The following is a 15,409-nucleotide window of genomic DNA, read 5'->3' on the forward strand; positions in this document are numbered from 1 at the left end:
TCACCCGGATTGGCCGCGCCCGCCTCCTGACTCGGCGCGTCTCCATGCCTATGCCACGGACGCCCGCGAATGGGACAATCATGTGCCGCTGGGGGTGCTGGGAGTTGTAGTCAGGGGAGAAAGGGGCGGGTCTTGCGCGGGGCAGCTTGGGAAGATGGTGGCGCCCAGCGCGTGAGACGAGCGTGCGTTGGCAGGTGAGAGGTGTCGTCAAGAGAGGTCCGCTCTATCGATGTCCAGCTGGCGACCCGGTGCCTTCCAAAGGGTAAACCAGGGCTGCTTCAGCTTCGGCCCTCCTGCAGATGCTGGTCTACCACTCCCGTAATCCCTGGCTATTGGCCGCTGTGGCTGAGGGTTTATGGGAGATGTAGTCCAAAAACAGCTGACGGCGGCGGCGAGGGGGGGCAAGTTGAGCAGGCCTGGGGTAGATCCTCACTTGACAGCGCATGGCTCAGGGCCCGTTCCCAAGGCGATGTGTTTCAAGCTTCAGTGGCCTCCGGCCTGGCACGGACCCAGGGTTGGATCCTGGCCAACGTTCCCTGTAATACAGGATTTTGCAAACTTGGGTCCTCAGAGAATGTTGCTGCTGCTGTACTGCAACTCCCATCATCCCCTGCCACAGTGGCCTTTGGCAGAGGGTGATGGGCGTTCTAGTCCAACATCATCAAGGCCCAAGACTGCAAAACCCTGTACAGGATTCCCAGATCCGGTTGACTACAAACCCCATCATCCCTCTGCCAAAGGCCACTGTGGCAGAGGAGGATGGGAGCATGCACTGCACACAGATGGGATTCAGTCCTGGCTCTGTGTTACTTCTTAACTGGCCCACTGGGCTACATAGGAATGTAGGGAGCTGCCATATACTGAGGCTTGTCTAGCTCAGTATTGTCTTCACAGACTGGCAGTGGCTTCTCCAAGTTGGCTGGCATGCATGTCATGTTCTAAAAAGCCAGCATAGCGTAGTGGTTAGAGTGTTGGACTAGGACTGGGAAGACCCGCGTTCAAATCCCCATTCAGCCGTGAAACTCCCTGGGTGCCTCTGGGCCAGTCATGTGTCTCTCAGCCTAACCTACCTCACAGGGTGGTTGTGAGGATAAAAATAAGCGTGAGCTCCTCGGACGAAGAGCGGGATAGAAATGTAATAATTATTATAATCATTAATCATTAATATAATCTATTGTTATAGGTTTCTGATCATGAGACCATCTAAACACAAGCTTCCTGCACGGTAACAAAGAAAGGCAGTCATGAAAGTGTTCTGTGGCCGAGCCAACCCAACCACAGGCGCCGTGGAGTGGTTGGAAGAAGATGAGAACTATGACTACCATCAGGAAATTGCAAGGTATGGTGGGAGATCCCGCTTGCATTGCGCGCCCCGTAATCAGGCCTGCCCTTTGTCTGGGGCGCTCCCAGTGGTGCGGTCCTGGCGAAGTGGCGGTGGCTGCTCCGAGGGGCCTGTGGCGGGTGCAGAGTGTTTCCCTGCAGCTGGCCTCAGAGCATGGCTCCCTCTGTGCTCAGCTGGGCCCCTGCAGTGCACTCTGCTTGGCTGCGCGCAGTGGCCATACTGCCTGGGTTGCGTCCTGGCTGGCCAAAGTTGGCTTCCATGTTTGCCCGGAGACAAGTGCAGCCCAGCTGAAGCCGCCACCGTGAGCAGCTGAGTGGAGCACGCTGCGGGGGCCTGGCTGGGTCAGGATGGCGGCAGAGCCTGGAGGGGGGGCGGGCGACTGGCTTGATCGTGCCAGGCTAGATCTTTAAACAGTAGCAGCTCCTCCGAAGGCTCCAGGGGGGCACCAACGGAGGCAGCTCAGGGGGCGCTCTCTCTCTTCCTGCACTGCCTGAGAGCCGTGCTGCCTGCAGGCTGGCTGTTCATCAGGCAGCTGCGCCTCCCCCCCCCCCACCCGGCTGCTTAGGACGATCCGCTACTGCCTTTAAGTTTAGAATGGCCCCTTGTGGGGTCTCCTGCAACCCTCTAGGAAGAGCCCTGACTAACAGTAATTCAGTGAAAATAAAATGTGAAGACTGTTTAAAACTATGACAAACAGGCTGGACTCTCTGGCTTACCAGGGAGTACCGTATTTACCCAGATACAAGATGACCCTGAATTTAAGATGAGCCCCTGTAAAAGTAGGGGTTAAATACAGATTATATCTATATTTACCCAAAAGGAAGGGGACTCTGAATTTAAGATGATCCCCTGATTTCTATCATTGGGGTGTGTGTGTGTGTGGACTAGTCTTGGATTCATGTAAACAGAGTCGTAGGTTCTAATTGGGGCCAGGAATAGGTTTGAATAACTGCTGGCTTTGATATTTTCAAAAGGAGAGCATTCGTGGCTTCTTTTTTCTCGGCATTTTAACAGTGCAGCCTGTTGCACTTGTCACAGTCTAATCTAATTAGTCTGTAATAAGATTCTTAAATTACTGTAATAAGCTTCTTAGATTACTGTGTCTTAAAAGACTATGTATGGGTCTGCTATGCCCTGTAATAGCAGCCCTCCTCCCCTATGTCTGGGCTGCTCAACTTTGGCCCTCCTGCAGATGTTGGCCTACAGCTCCCAAAATTCCTGGCTATTGGCCACTGTGGCTGGGGATCATGGGAGTTGTAGTCCAAAAAGAGCTGGGGGGGGCCTAATTTGAGCAGGCCTGCCCTACTTTCTTTCTCCCCTCTCTTTTTGATTAATATGAAGCCTGAGGAAGAGTCTTGTAAAACTTGAAATCTAGCTGATTGTTTGTGAAAATATTGTTTCCCCCATCCCTCTTAAAACAGGATTGGTATTCTTCAACTGAAGAAAATAAAAAGATGTCCAGGAAGTGTCTCGAAATTTGCTTTTTGAAATCTGAGCTAATTATGCAGGGTCTTATGCACTATTCTCAGTTGCACACTCTGGAGCTCCTCAGTCTTGCAGAAAGTCAATAGGAACCAAGAGGGCAAGAAGAGAGGAACCAAGATGATCAAGGGCCTGGAGCACCTTCCTTATGAGGCAAGGATACAACACCTGGGGCTATTTAGTTTAGAAAAAAGACAACTGCAGGGAGACATGATAGAGGTCTATAAAATAATGCATGGTGTGGAGAAAGTGGATAGAGAGAGATGCTTCTCCCTCTCACATAACACTAGAACCAGGGGTCATCCCATGAAATTGATTGCCAGGAAATTTAGGACCAGCAGACGGAGGTACTTTTTCACACAACGCATAATCATCTTGTGAAATTCTCTGCCACAAGATGTGGTGACAGCCAGCAACCTGGATGGCTTTAAGAGGGGTTTGGAGAACTTCATGGAGGAGAGGTCTATCATCAGCTACTAGTCAGAGGGCTATAGGCCATCTCCAGCCTCAAAGGCAGGATGCCTCTGAGTACCAGTTTCAGGGGAGTAACAGCAGGAGAGAGGGCATGCCCTCCACCTGCCTGTAGGCTTCCAGTGGCAGGGCGGATTGCTCTGAGGCCGGGACTCATTTTCCCGGCCTCCGTATCCCACAATGCACCACACGCCAAGAGCACTGCACTGGTCATGTGAGAGCGTCCCACCAAGGACAGGATGATCATCTGTGGGGGGGGGGAGGTTGGCGAAGCCTTTCCCCTGCCTCCCTGCCCAGTACTTTGTGTGAATGGCCCCATTGTCAGCTTGGAGAAGAGCAGAAGAAGGTGGTTCATATGATAGCACCCTGCAAACACTGGAAGAGCTGTCACGTAGAAGCCCTCTTGGTGACCCTCTAGCTTTGGATTTCATGCATCAAGCAGGAGATTGGATTATTTCTATTTATCTATTTATTACATTTATATCCCACTCTTCCTCCGGGGTGCTCAGAGTGGTGAACATGATTATTTTTTTAAATCCTCACAACTCTGTGAGGTAGGTTAGGCTGATAGATACATGACTGGCCCAGAGTCCAGCCAGTGAGTTCCCAACCCTGGATCCCCAAATGATGTTGGATTACAACTCCCATCATCCCCAGCCACAATGGCCAAGGGAAGAGACTTGTAGTCCAAAATCATCTAGGGTCCCTGGGTTGCAAACCCTTCGTCTACAAGCCCCTCTCCAAGTTTGTGTTTTTGTGTTTGCTTTTGTGTTCAACATGGGTTTTTTGTGTTTAATGCTATCTAATACTGGTCTCTCTCTCTCCGCCGCTCTCCCCCCTTGAAACTGTTCTTAATCTGTAATTTTTATTTATAGGTCGTGTTATGCAGATATGCTGAATGACAAAGACAGAGTGAGTTGTGTTTTTTTTTAAAGTTAAGGAAGTTGTTTCATTGGCTTCCATTGAATGATAATCTTCTTTCACCTTGATTGCCTTCATAATCTTGGGGTCTTTCCCCCTTTTCCTCTGTTACCATACAAGCTTTCTGATGGGATTGGAAGTGTTGCAAGAAAAACATATAACATTTAATGTTATACAGTATTTGATTAATAAGTGAAGTGTTTTCCAAGTGAATGTTTTTTTAAAAGACTTGTTCTGTACTCTTCTTGGAGGAGTTATTGAGGTTCATCTTGCAATATTCAACCTTGTCAGTTCTTCCAACTCTTGTCTTAATGACTCTGAAAATAAGTTTTTTTTATATTGTATAGGCTGATGTTTTCAGTCCTGCTGCGTCTTACCAAGAAAAACTAGTTGTGGACTGTACACGCAAATGTGAAAAGCCAATGCTTTGAGACTGCTAACTGGGCAAAGAGGCACCTTTTAAAAGGGGTGATTCTCCTTATTTAGCAGGGAGAAACTAACTGGCCCTCTCCACCCCCAGCACAGTACCCCTCCAGTGACTGTTGCCGGTGTCTTTCTTATGTTTCATTTTAGATTGTGAGCCCTTTGTGGACAGGGAGCCATCTTATTTATTTATTGTTTCTCTGTGTAAACCGCTTTGGAAACTTTTGCTGAAAAGTGGCATATAAATATTTGTTGCTGTTGTTTCAGGGTTAATTGTCTGGTGGATTGCCTTCTCCGATGCTAGATAGGCAAGATTTTCACTTATGTGGAGACTAGCCTCTTGTAGTTCAGTTATTATTTTGAGATAAAGCTAATCAATATTTTAATATTAAATTGTCATTGGTGGAATGAGGTATAGTCAATCAATCAATCAATCAATCTTTATTACGGTCATAGACCAGCACAGAGGTATAGTCTTACTGCTACATTGGGAAGAACAAAGCATAGATGACTTTAAAATGCATTAACCACAGTGGTGGCAAGTGCAGATGAGCTGGGCTATGGGGCAGAGAACAAGCCACAGGTGTGTCACTCACTCTTCCTTCTCGCCCCCTGGGCAGTCATTCACCCAATTGTGGATTTCAGTCCCCAGCTGGATGAATGACATAGGGATATCGGAAGCTGCCTTATACTGAGTCAGACCCTTGGTCCATTTAGCTTGGTATTGCCTGTACTGACTGGCAGCAGCTCTCCAAGGTTACAGACAGGAGTCGCTCCCAGCCTTACCTGGAGATGCTGCCCGGGATTGAACCCGGGACCTTCTGCTCTTCTGCTGAGCTATGACCCCCATCCCGCAAGGGGAATATCTTAAAGAGCTCTCATGGAATCTCCCATCCAAATGCAAACCAAGATGGATCTTGCTTAGCAAACAGGACAGTTCATGCTAGCTACCACAAGACAAGTCACCTTAAGTGGCGCAGCGGGGAAATGCTTGACGAATAAGCAGAAGGTTGCCGCTTCGAATCCCCACTGGTACTATATTGGGCAGCAGCGATTTAGGAAGATGCTGAAAGGCATCATCTCAGACTGTGTGGGAGGAGGCAATGGTCAACCCCTCCTGTATTCTACCAAACACAACCACAGGGCTCTGTGGGCACCAGGAGTCGACACCGACTTGACGGCACACTTGACCTTTACCACAAGACCAGCTCTCCTCCCCACAGTTTGTGGGGCAAGAAGAGAGAGAAAGCAACACAACTGTGGATCATTCTCTGCCTCACTCCTCCGCCCCAGCTCATCTGCACTGGCCTAGCAAGTTACAAGTCCACCAGTCTTGGCTTGCTTTGCTAGCTAAAACCATTACTTGGGGCTGCGACTGCCCCCTTCCCTTCTTGAGCCCTGTGGCAGATGCAGAGAACGTGGGTTACCGAGAGCTGTGTGCCCTTATAGCAATAGCACTAGCACTAGCACTTACATTTATATACCGCTCTATAGCTGGAGCTCTCTAAGCGGTTTACAATGATTTAGCATATTGCCCCCAACATTCTGGGTACTCATTTTACCGACCTCGGAAGGATGGAAGGCTGAGTCAACCTTGAGGAAAAGCCAAAAGCCCTTATGCTGGGCTTTTGCAGAAGGCCCAAGTAGCACCTTTCTGCTGCCTCCCGCAAAAACAAACCACAAAGGGAGAATAACCATCTCCCCCTTCCTTCCCTAAGTGAAGAAAGAAGGGATCGTCTCTCTCCCTTCCTGTTGGGATTTTTGCAGCAGCCAGATGCTCCTGGCACTTCCTGCAAAAGCACCATTTGCAGGACAGAAACCTCTTTTCCTGTGGAGGAAAGGAGAGCTGACTTTGCTCTTGGCTTTTGCTGGAAGCACCAGTATCGCCTCATTCCTGCACAAACTTAGTTGCAAGGGAAAGAGGCAGCAGACTAACCCTCTCTTGCCCCAGGAGGCACTGTTCTTCTCCCTTCCCATTCAGTTTTGCGGCGGCGAGACATGGCTGACGTTTTCTGCCAGTGCCCAGTTAGCAGAAAACAACCCGATTTATTTCCTTCCCATCCTCTGCCAAGAAAAAGAGAGGTGCCTTTTATTTAATTTTATTTTTATTTTTGCAAGGTGGGCCTCCGCTGAAAACACTAGCCAAGCCTGCAAAAACCTGGCAGGGAATGCAAAAAGATGGCCATTTCTTTTCTCCACAAGGCAGGAGCGAGGCTTCCCTCCCTTCTAGTCAGGTTCTTGCAGGAGTCAGTGGTGAGGCTGCTCTCTTTTCCTCCACAGAGACCAGGAAAAATTCTTCTCCACAAGCAGGGCTTTTGCTGGAAGTGCAGAGATGCTCCCCGCTGAAGGAAGCGAGTGGTTCAGTGGGGTCCTGGTTACCGCATTCGGTTTTGGATCCTATCTATTAAGCCCTCTGAGAAAGCATTCCATCTGACTGTGAAGGGCTTCTGTGACACTCTGGCAGCCTTCTTTCTTCCATCTATATAAAATTCTGGTCCAGATGGGTAGATTAAATATTTTTCCAAGTAGGCCTGGGTGATGTTCAGAAGTTCTTGGGTTTAAAAAAAAAAAAAAAGTTGTGTTTTAAAGTGCTAACAAAATTCGGCCCTGCCAGAGTTGAAAGCTGTCTTTAGCTGGTTTTGAGATTCTCTGAGCTCTTTGTAATTGTTTCCTTTCATTCATTTTTAAGTAGGTGACATCTTGAACAATGGGGGAGATCAAAAAGCCCATCAACCAACCGCCCCCCCTTGAGGGAATTAAGTCCATCTGTGTCTTCTTCAAACCACCACATCCTCCCAAAAGTCTCTATTTGAAACAAACTCTATTGGCAAGAGCAGGATGAAAAATCCTCGGTGGATTTCATGGCTAAAAAGCTGTGTGTTTATTCCGCAGGAAAACTAACCATTCCGTTTTTAAAAAGGGGTCCCAAGCCCAGTATTAGCTGCATCTGTTGCCAGTACTGCAAGGCTTAATGCTTTTGTGTGGAATGAAAGATGCAAAGGACACTTTCCAAGTGTAAAAATAAATGTGAAATGGAAATATCAGTAAGGCTTAAAATTTCTGGGACTGCATCAGTTCTACTGTTTTTGTGCAACAGTAATGCCTCTATTTAGCTTTCTTGCCAACACATTTTCAGATATTTCTCTGCAAGCCTAAGTATCCGAAGCCAGCTCTTATTACACAGACTTTTATTAGAAACCTTCAAGCAGAGAGGGCATCCCTTGAAGGTCTTTATCAAGAGCCTTTATAGTGTGTACTGAAGACAAGTTCCTTTGGAGCTGTATATCAATCATCCCCTGAAAAGTTAATGCCTTTTAATCTATTGTTGTTTGAATGGCGTGTAAATACCCAGAAGGGTCTAATGCTTGCGGATTCATGAATGTCAGGCCTGGAACACATCTGTTCCACAGTTGAGAACAAATAAGTGTTGTCTTGAAAGAACTGGTGTTTGCCTCTTTTAACAGAATGAAAAGTATTTCCAAGGTATTCGCGCCGCGGTGGGCAGAGTGAAAGAAAGAGGGGAGAGAGCAATTGTCCTGGACATTGGGACAGGCACCGGGCTCTTGTCCATGATGGCGGTTACAGCGGGGGCTGATTTCTGCTACGCTGTTGAGGTGAGCCTCGGCCCTCTCTCTTTCCCACTTCTGTGTCTGAACGCTTGTGTGAACGATGCATTCTGAAAACCGATTCATGCTCAGTATTGTGATGGAATCGGATCTTTTCTGTTCCATATATTTATTGTGCAGCTACCTTTAGAACTTGCTTAGTATAGAAGGAGTATGCTTTCCTTATGGTTATTCTTTGCTCTTGAAACATATATTTCCTTAAGGAAAGCACCCCCTTCACACACACACACACACACACACACACACACACACACACACACACACACACACACACACAGTCTTCAATTCTGCTCCTGCAATATGATGTTGATCCTAGTCGCCCGCTTTCCTGGGTTGTTGTACAGATAGTGAGAAAATATATGGAATGCTTTGAACAATTGCAATGCAAGATCTAAATGCTAAGTATTATTGTAACCTAGGTCTTCAAGCCTATGGCCGATGCAGCTGCGAAGATAGTGGAGAAAAACTCCTTTAGTGACAAGATAAAGATAATCCAGAAACATTCCACTGAAGTCACAGTGGGGCCAGGTGAGATCGCTGTGGACAAATATCTTGTGTTGCATGGGAGAAGAATGCCTATCATCTTGTTGATAGATAGGATTGTATCTAGGACCCTTCCTTGAAAGTGCATAGTGTTTTATATTGCATGTGGATTTTGGCATCCTGTCAATGGCCTGGTTGTGGAGAAAAGCTCAGAAATGTGGGAGAATCAGGATTGGTTTGGGAAGAGCTTTTGGTGGTCTGTTGTGCTGTTTGAGTGTCTTACAATCTCCAAGGGATATCTTATTTCCTATCAGTTTCTGATTTGTTTACACAGTCAAAGGATAACCATATAACTGGAAGCTAGAATGATTAGAAAGTCCTGGGATTGTTGGAGCTCTTACGTAACATTTCTTTCATCTTGAAACAAGTATATAAACACTGAGAATGTTTATTCTGTAAGTTCAGAAAACATTTGCTAACCAGCATGCATTAACTTGACGCAATGAACAAGGCTGTATGGCTGCAGCACTCTGGGGTTCCCTGCGTTAAATAGGACTTCATAACAACTCTAAATCAGCTCTAGATATAATGGCAATCTGGTAGGTGGTGGCTGGAGATGGGGCCTTTTCAGTTGTGGCTCCTCGGCTTTGGAATGTCCTCCCAGAAGAGCACCACTGTGTCTTTAAGACACAGCTTTTAGTGAGGCATTTTAACATTTTCTGCATATTTGGTGGCCTTTAACTTCTTAACTTGTAATTTTCCATTTGGTTTTAACTGAGTCATGTCTTTATTTGATTCATATTAATTTTATTTGCTAATATTGTGTTTATATTGTGTTTATATTGTGTTTGTGTTTATATTGTGTTTATATTATTATATTGTTATAATATTGTGTTTTTATTGTGTTTTACTGATTTTTATTGTGAGCCGCCCCATGCAGTATTATACTGGAGGGGCTGGGTAAAAATATTTTAAATGAAATCATAACAGGTCATATAAGCAATCAGCCAGAGAGCGTCTGTTTGTACTGTGTTGTGCCTTCTAGATGGAGACATGCAGTGTCGTGCAAACATCTTGATAACGGAGCTGTTTGATACTGAATTGATCGGAGAAGGGGCTTTACCGTCTTATGAGCACGCCCACCAGTATCTCGTAGAGGTAAGGAATGAGCTGTAGCCGAAGGGATGGGGCCACTTCTCTTCTGTGATGCTTTCAGGTCTGGAAAGTCTTTTGAGAAGGGCCGCATGAGTTCAGTAGCCCATGCGCTGCTTGCAGAAGGGTTACAACAGGGATAGGCCAACTTGGCCCTCCAGCTGTTGAACTACAACTCCCATCATCCCCATGCCACATTTTTTGCAGCTGGAGAGTTGTAGTTCGTCCACAGCTGGAGCACAGATGTTTGCCCACTCCTGGGTTGCAGTCTCATAGGAACATAGAAAGCTGCCATATACTGAGTCAGACCATAGGTCCGTCTAGCTCAGTATTGTCTACACAGACTGGCAGCGGCTTCTCCAAGGTTGCAGGCTGGAGTCTCTCTCAGCCCTATCTTGGAGAAGCCAGGGAAGGAACTTGGAGCTTAGATGCTCTTCCCAGAGAGGCTCCATCCCCTAAGGGGAATATCTTCCAGTGCTCACACTTCTAGTCTCCCTTTCATATGCAACCAGGGTGGATCCTGCTTAGCTTAAGGGGACAAGTCATGCTTGCTACCGCAAGACCAGCTCTTCTCTCCTCTTAGACCAGCTCTCTTCTCCATCTCCAACTAAAAGGGAAAGGCTTAGAGAGCCATTGAGCTAGATGGACCCATCGTTGGTACAGGGCAACTTAATGCATCCGGTTAGTCTCGGGCTCCCTAGGTTCTGAACAAGTAATGTTGAGCACTTTAACTTGCTTCCGCAGTTTTCAAAATTTCATCTGGCCTAGCTGGCTTCTGACTCCTCTCTTTGGCACTGTTTGGAATGATCTGCTGTTCTACGTGCCAGCTTAGATTTTGAAATGGGGCATGGTTGTTAGTAATGCCTTTGGGCCCATTCACATGAGCCAAATCATGGTGAGGGAAGGGCAGCGGGGATGGAGGGTGCTGTGGAGCAGAAATCCTGGAGGAAGCATCCTTGCAGCTCTCGGTTCCAGCCACTGGCACCATCCGCACCCAGGCCTTTAAGAACATAAGAACAGCCCTGCTGGATCAGGCCCAAGAAGGCCCATCTAGTTCAGCATCCTGTTTCATACAGTGGCCCACCAGATGCCTCTGGGGAGCCCATAGGCAAGAGCTGAGGTCATGCTCTCTCTCTCCTGCTGTCGCTCTCCTGCAACTGGGATTCAGAGGCATCTTGCTTCTGAGGCTGGAGATGGCCTATAGCCCTCAGACTCATAGCCATTGATAGCTCTGTCCTCCATGAATCTGTCTAAGCCCCCTTTAAAGCCATCCAAGCTGGTGGCCATCATCACATCCCATGGCAGAGAATTCCCATGGCAGAGATTAATTATGCACTGTGTGAAAAAGTACTTCCTCTTGTCATTCCTTAATTTCCTGGCCATGGGATTTCCTGGGATGACCCCCTGGATCTAGTGTTGTGAGAGGGAGAAAAATTTATCTGTCCACTCTCTCTACTCCAGACCAAGAGCCCACTTGAAGGAGAGGAGAGTTAGGAGCCCCCATCCAATCCCATCACATGGGATTCCCATGCTCCCTATATGGCCCCCAGTCCAGGAGTCACCACAAAGGGATTTGAACAATGCAGAAGAGGAAGCATCACAGAATTTCTGGGAGGCAGTTCCAAGCATGAGGAACAGCAAGGGAGAAAGGGAAGAGGAGAACTGGCACGTCAAGCATTGAGACAAATCTCATGCTAGGAATCCTGTGCACATCTATGGGAGTAAATTTCCTTGAATTCAGCCAGAATTACTTCTGAGAAATATTCCTAGGATCAGGCTGTCAGATCAGGAATGTTCTTGGTTTACAGATGAGGAGACACTGGTGGATCTCATACTTAGCTGCCGGATCCCGGTTCCTTGTGTAGCCCATGCCTGTTTCTGTGCTAAGATCCACAACTTGTTTTTTCAGAGGGCCTCCAATGAACCTTGCTCAATGTCTTTACTCTTTGCTCTCAAACGATCAGGAGGGATGTGAGGCAGTGCCTCACCGGGCAACGGTGTATGCCCAGTTAGTGGAGTCCAAAAGAATGTGGTCCTGGAACAAGCTACTTCCCATTCGTGTCCATGCAGAAGATGGCGAGAAGGTGGTTGTCTCCCTGCCGGAAATGGAGGACTGTCCTGGTGCCCCCACCGTTTATGACATCCAGCTGAATCAGGTGCCCTTCGGTGACTTCACGGCTCTCAGTAAAGTTGTTGCCGTATTTAGGTGAGTCTTGTTTAGATCTTTATCAGTGCAGTATACAGAGGCCTTACTCACGATCAGCGAGAAAGGGCTCAAGGGAGCGTGGGGAGGAAGGCTGCTGACACCTCCCTGCATAGGAAGCTGCCTTGGACTGAGTCAAACCCTTGGCCCATCTAGTTCAGTATTGTCTGCACTGACTGGCAGCGGTTCTCCAAGGTTGCAGGCAAAAGTCTCTCTCAGCCCTAATTGGAGATGCTGCCAGGGACTGAACCTGCGACCCAGAGGCTCTACCACTGAGCCTATGGCCTCATCCCTAAAGGGGAACATCTTACAGTGCTCACATGTATTCACCCATCCAAGTGCAAGGGTGTTGGGCCAAAGGCTTAATGGGAAAGCTGGGTTTTGCGGAAGGATTTAAAGAAGATAAATGAGGTGGCATTGTATAGTTCAAGGCATAAGGGACAGTAAGAGAGGAGTTTTCTGAGGGAGCAGAAGGCCTCTGGATGGCTGAGGGGAATAGATGGGACCAGTGTGCCCTCTAACAGGGAGTCGCAGATGTTGTGGACTACAACTCCCAGAATCCCCAAACACAAGCCATTGCAGCTGGGGATTCTGGGAGTTGTCAACAGCATCTGGGCATCCCTGTTAGACGAAACACTGGCTAGGACTTGAAGTTCACAGGCATGGGGATAGGAGAGCCGCGAGAGCAGGGCCAGAGCTGTCTTTGTAGGTCAAGGGAACTGATCGTAGTGCATTCTTTCCCACAGGATAGATTTCAGCAAGCCAGTCAGCAGAGCCTCCGGCCACCACACGGTACAGCTGGAGCCCATCAGATCTGGCCGGGCCCAAGTGGTCCTTTCCTGGTGGGATATTGACATGGACCCCTCTGGCTCCATAAAATGTACCATGGCCCCATACTGGGTGCAGACGGCCTCTGATGATATCCCGGTAATGTACTGAGCCTTTGTTTTGTTTTGTTACCATTCCGTTGCCCCATGAGCTTTTGAATGCTAAGGGATGAAATGTTAAGCTATGGGTGCTTATGACCCTCTTCGTCTTGCTCTCTGTAAAATGTATCATTTTTAATGTCGTTAAGTCAGATTTATGTGGAACTCTGGGCATGCAGGAAAAAACCAGACACCTTAGCCTAAGGCCTGAGGACCAGGGGCAGCCCTCTGACTAACTGTTTATTGGGCCACTGTGAAGCTTTGGCCAAAGCTGAATCCTGGACCAGGCAGATATTACCATTCCCACCATGCAATGCTGTGCTTTCCCCAAGCTGGTCTTAGTGGTAAAGATAAATAAAGTGTGCCGTTGAGTCGGTTTCGACTCGTGGCGCCCACAGAGCCCTGTGGTTGTCTTTGGTGGAATCCAGGAGGGGTTGACCATTGCCTCCTCCCACGCAGTGTGAGATGATGCCTTTCAGCATCTTCCTATATCGCTGCTGCCCAATAATATAGGTGTTTCCCATAGTGTGGGAAACATACCAGCAGGGATTTGAACTGGCAACCTCTGGTTTGCTAGTCAAGTCATTTCCCGCTGTGCCATTAGGTGGCTACGGCACTCTCTTAGAAGGTATTCTAACTAGTTACAGTTGGATTATGAGCTGTTGCTTTGGAATCATGTTGAACAGTTACCCAGCTCATGTCACTGCTTGGCAATGAAGCACATGCACCTGTGCTTCTGCCTTTCCACGTCCCCTTTCCACCACAGCATTACTGAAATGGCCAAACATCATTTTGCTTTTTTTAAAAAAAGTGTCTGTATGCCCCCCCCCATTTTATTTCTTCCTAGTGGAGAGATCATTGGATGCAGTGTGTGTATTTCCTGCCCAATGAGGATCTTGTTCTCCAGGGAGAGAGCGTGGATCTGACAGCCTTTCACGACGATTACTCTGTGTGGTATCGGCTTCAAAAAGGCAGGTAACTGAAGGCCCAAGGTGTGGGGAGAGGCTGGTAGTCCAGCAAATACTGGCAGACCAGGAAGGGTTGCTTTCTGAAGAAAATTTGAATTGGGATTTACCATTGTGGCTGGGGATGATGGGAGTTGTAGTCCAACAGCATCTGGGGCTCCAGAGTGGAGAAGCCTTGCCTTAATTCCATGCATAATGTACACGGTGATTTGGGTCAGGCACACAATGGAGTTGGCTTTGCTCATCCACATGTTTTCAGAAACGATGATGCCGGCATCGATGTCTGTGTCGAGAGACCCGTGTGTTGCTGCCAAGCCCACCTGCTATGGAACAGGCCCCGGTTTGGAGAACTCAACGATCAGAACCGGACAGCCCAGTATGTGCAAGCTCTGAAGAAAGTGAGTGTCATTTCCCAACTCGAGGATAGCATCATCCGGCTTAATTCTCTATATACCAGAAATACCCGCTTAATTGAATAGTACTTGTGAATACATACACTCCTGCTCGCCTTGCGCTTGTCCAAAGAGCTGTTGGCTCATAAATGCTAGCGGTGAGTCCATACGCTAGGAACTGTATTGGTATCACAAACAGGAGCCTCCCAGAGACCGGTTGTTATGAGGCTGTTCTGATTAGTTGGGAGTTGAATTCCCGGGTTAGGGTAAGTATAATTTGGTGATGGGGCCGTAGCTCATTGGTAGAGCATCCGCTTTGCATGCAGAAGGTCTGTGAGTCCTCTTTCAAAAGCTGTTTTGTTTTTCTCATGTTCTAGTCTGTAGATAAGTAAATAAAAATATAAAATTGAATGTCTGTTTGTTTGTCAGTTCCCTGTACATTCCCACACCCTTTGAGCTATTTGCCCAAAACTTTGCAAAGTGACATCCTGGGCCCCGTATGAGTAACATAGGGTGCCTGGGAACCGCGACAACCACCTCCCACAGACAGGTGGATATACGACAGGTATATCCACAAAATGGATATGGATGCAATAACAAAGAGAAACTCGCACCATAAGTCCAAGCAACACTGGTTGCACACACGCACGCACACACACACACACACACACAGACAGAAATTGGCTCTGAAGATATTTCTCATGGAGAACCTCTTCTAGATTCCTCTCAGAGATATTCACTTTAATGTCAACCATGTGCTCTTGGGCTTTTAAAATGTCCTGAGTTCTGTTTGAAACATGGGAATTACAGGCAGCTGCAACACCCAATCTTTTTAAGCCCTTCATCTGTGAAAGTTTGCGTTTGGAAAGAAGGAAACTTCTGACAGCTTCTCTGTTCTCTCTGAAGGCTCTGAAGCGAGACAGCGTTTGCCTGAGCATCAGTGATGGCAGCCTCCTTCCTGTACTGGCACATCACCTGGGAGCAGAACAGGTATAAGACACCTTCCTGGGTTTTTTCCTATGA

The 15,409-nt window shown here is 47.6% G+C and overlaps 1 protein-coding gene across 3 annotated transcripts in view; it reads left to right on the top strand.

Moving 5' to 3' along the window:
- The first annotated feature begins 74 nt into the window (after positions 1-74).
- PRMT7 (protein arginine methyltransferase 7) overlaps positions 75-15,409 on the top strand; it is a 32,445-nt gene continuing 17,110 nt past the window's right edge. Inside the window, exons 1-11 of one of the 3 annotated variants that reach the window (XM_053271191.1) lie at positions 75-194; positions 1,184-1,339; positions 4,171-4,207; positions 8,104-8,253; positions 8,685-8,793; positions 9,794-9,906; positions 11,865-12,106; positions 12,850-13,030; positions 13,877-14,004; positions 14,254-14,392; positions 15,293-15,376. In XM_053271191.1, the coding sequence (XP_053127166.1) occupies positions 1,245-1,339; positions 4,171-4,207; positions 8,104-8,253; positions 8,685-8,793; positions 9,794-9,906; positions 11,865-12,106; positions 12,850-13,030; positions 13,877-14,004; positions 14,254-14,392; positions 15,293-15,376 (1,278 nt within the window). In that variant the 5' untranslated portion in view covers positions 75-194; positions 1,184-1,244. Of the gene's footprint in view, positions 263-1,183; positions 1,340-2,802; positions 2,978-4,170; positions 4,208-8,103; positions 8,254-8,684; positions 8,794-9,793; positions 9,907-11,864; positions 12,107-12,849; positions 13,031-13,876; positions 14,005-14,253; positions 14,393-15,292; positions 15,377-15,409 lie in introns of those variants that run through there. The other 2 variants (XM_053271190.1, XM_053271192.1) reach the window with 2 other exon arrangements.

The sequence above is a fragment of the Hemicordylus capensis genome, chromosome 9 (genome assembly GCF_027244095.1).
Source record: "Hemicordylus capensis ecotype Gifberg chromosome 9, rHemCap1.1.pri, whole genome shotgun sequence".
Taxonomy (NCBI): Eukaryota; Metazoa; Chordata; class Lepidosauria; order Squamata; family Cordylidae; genus Hemicordylus; species Hemicordylus capensis.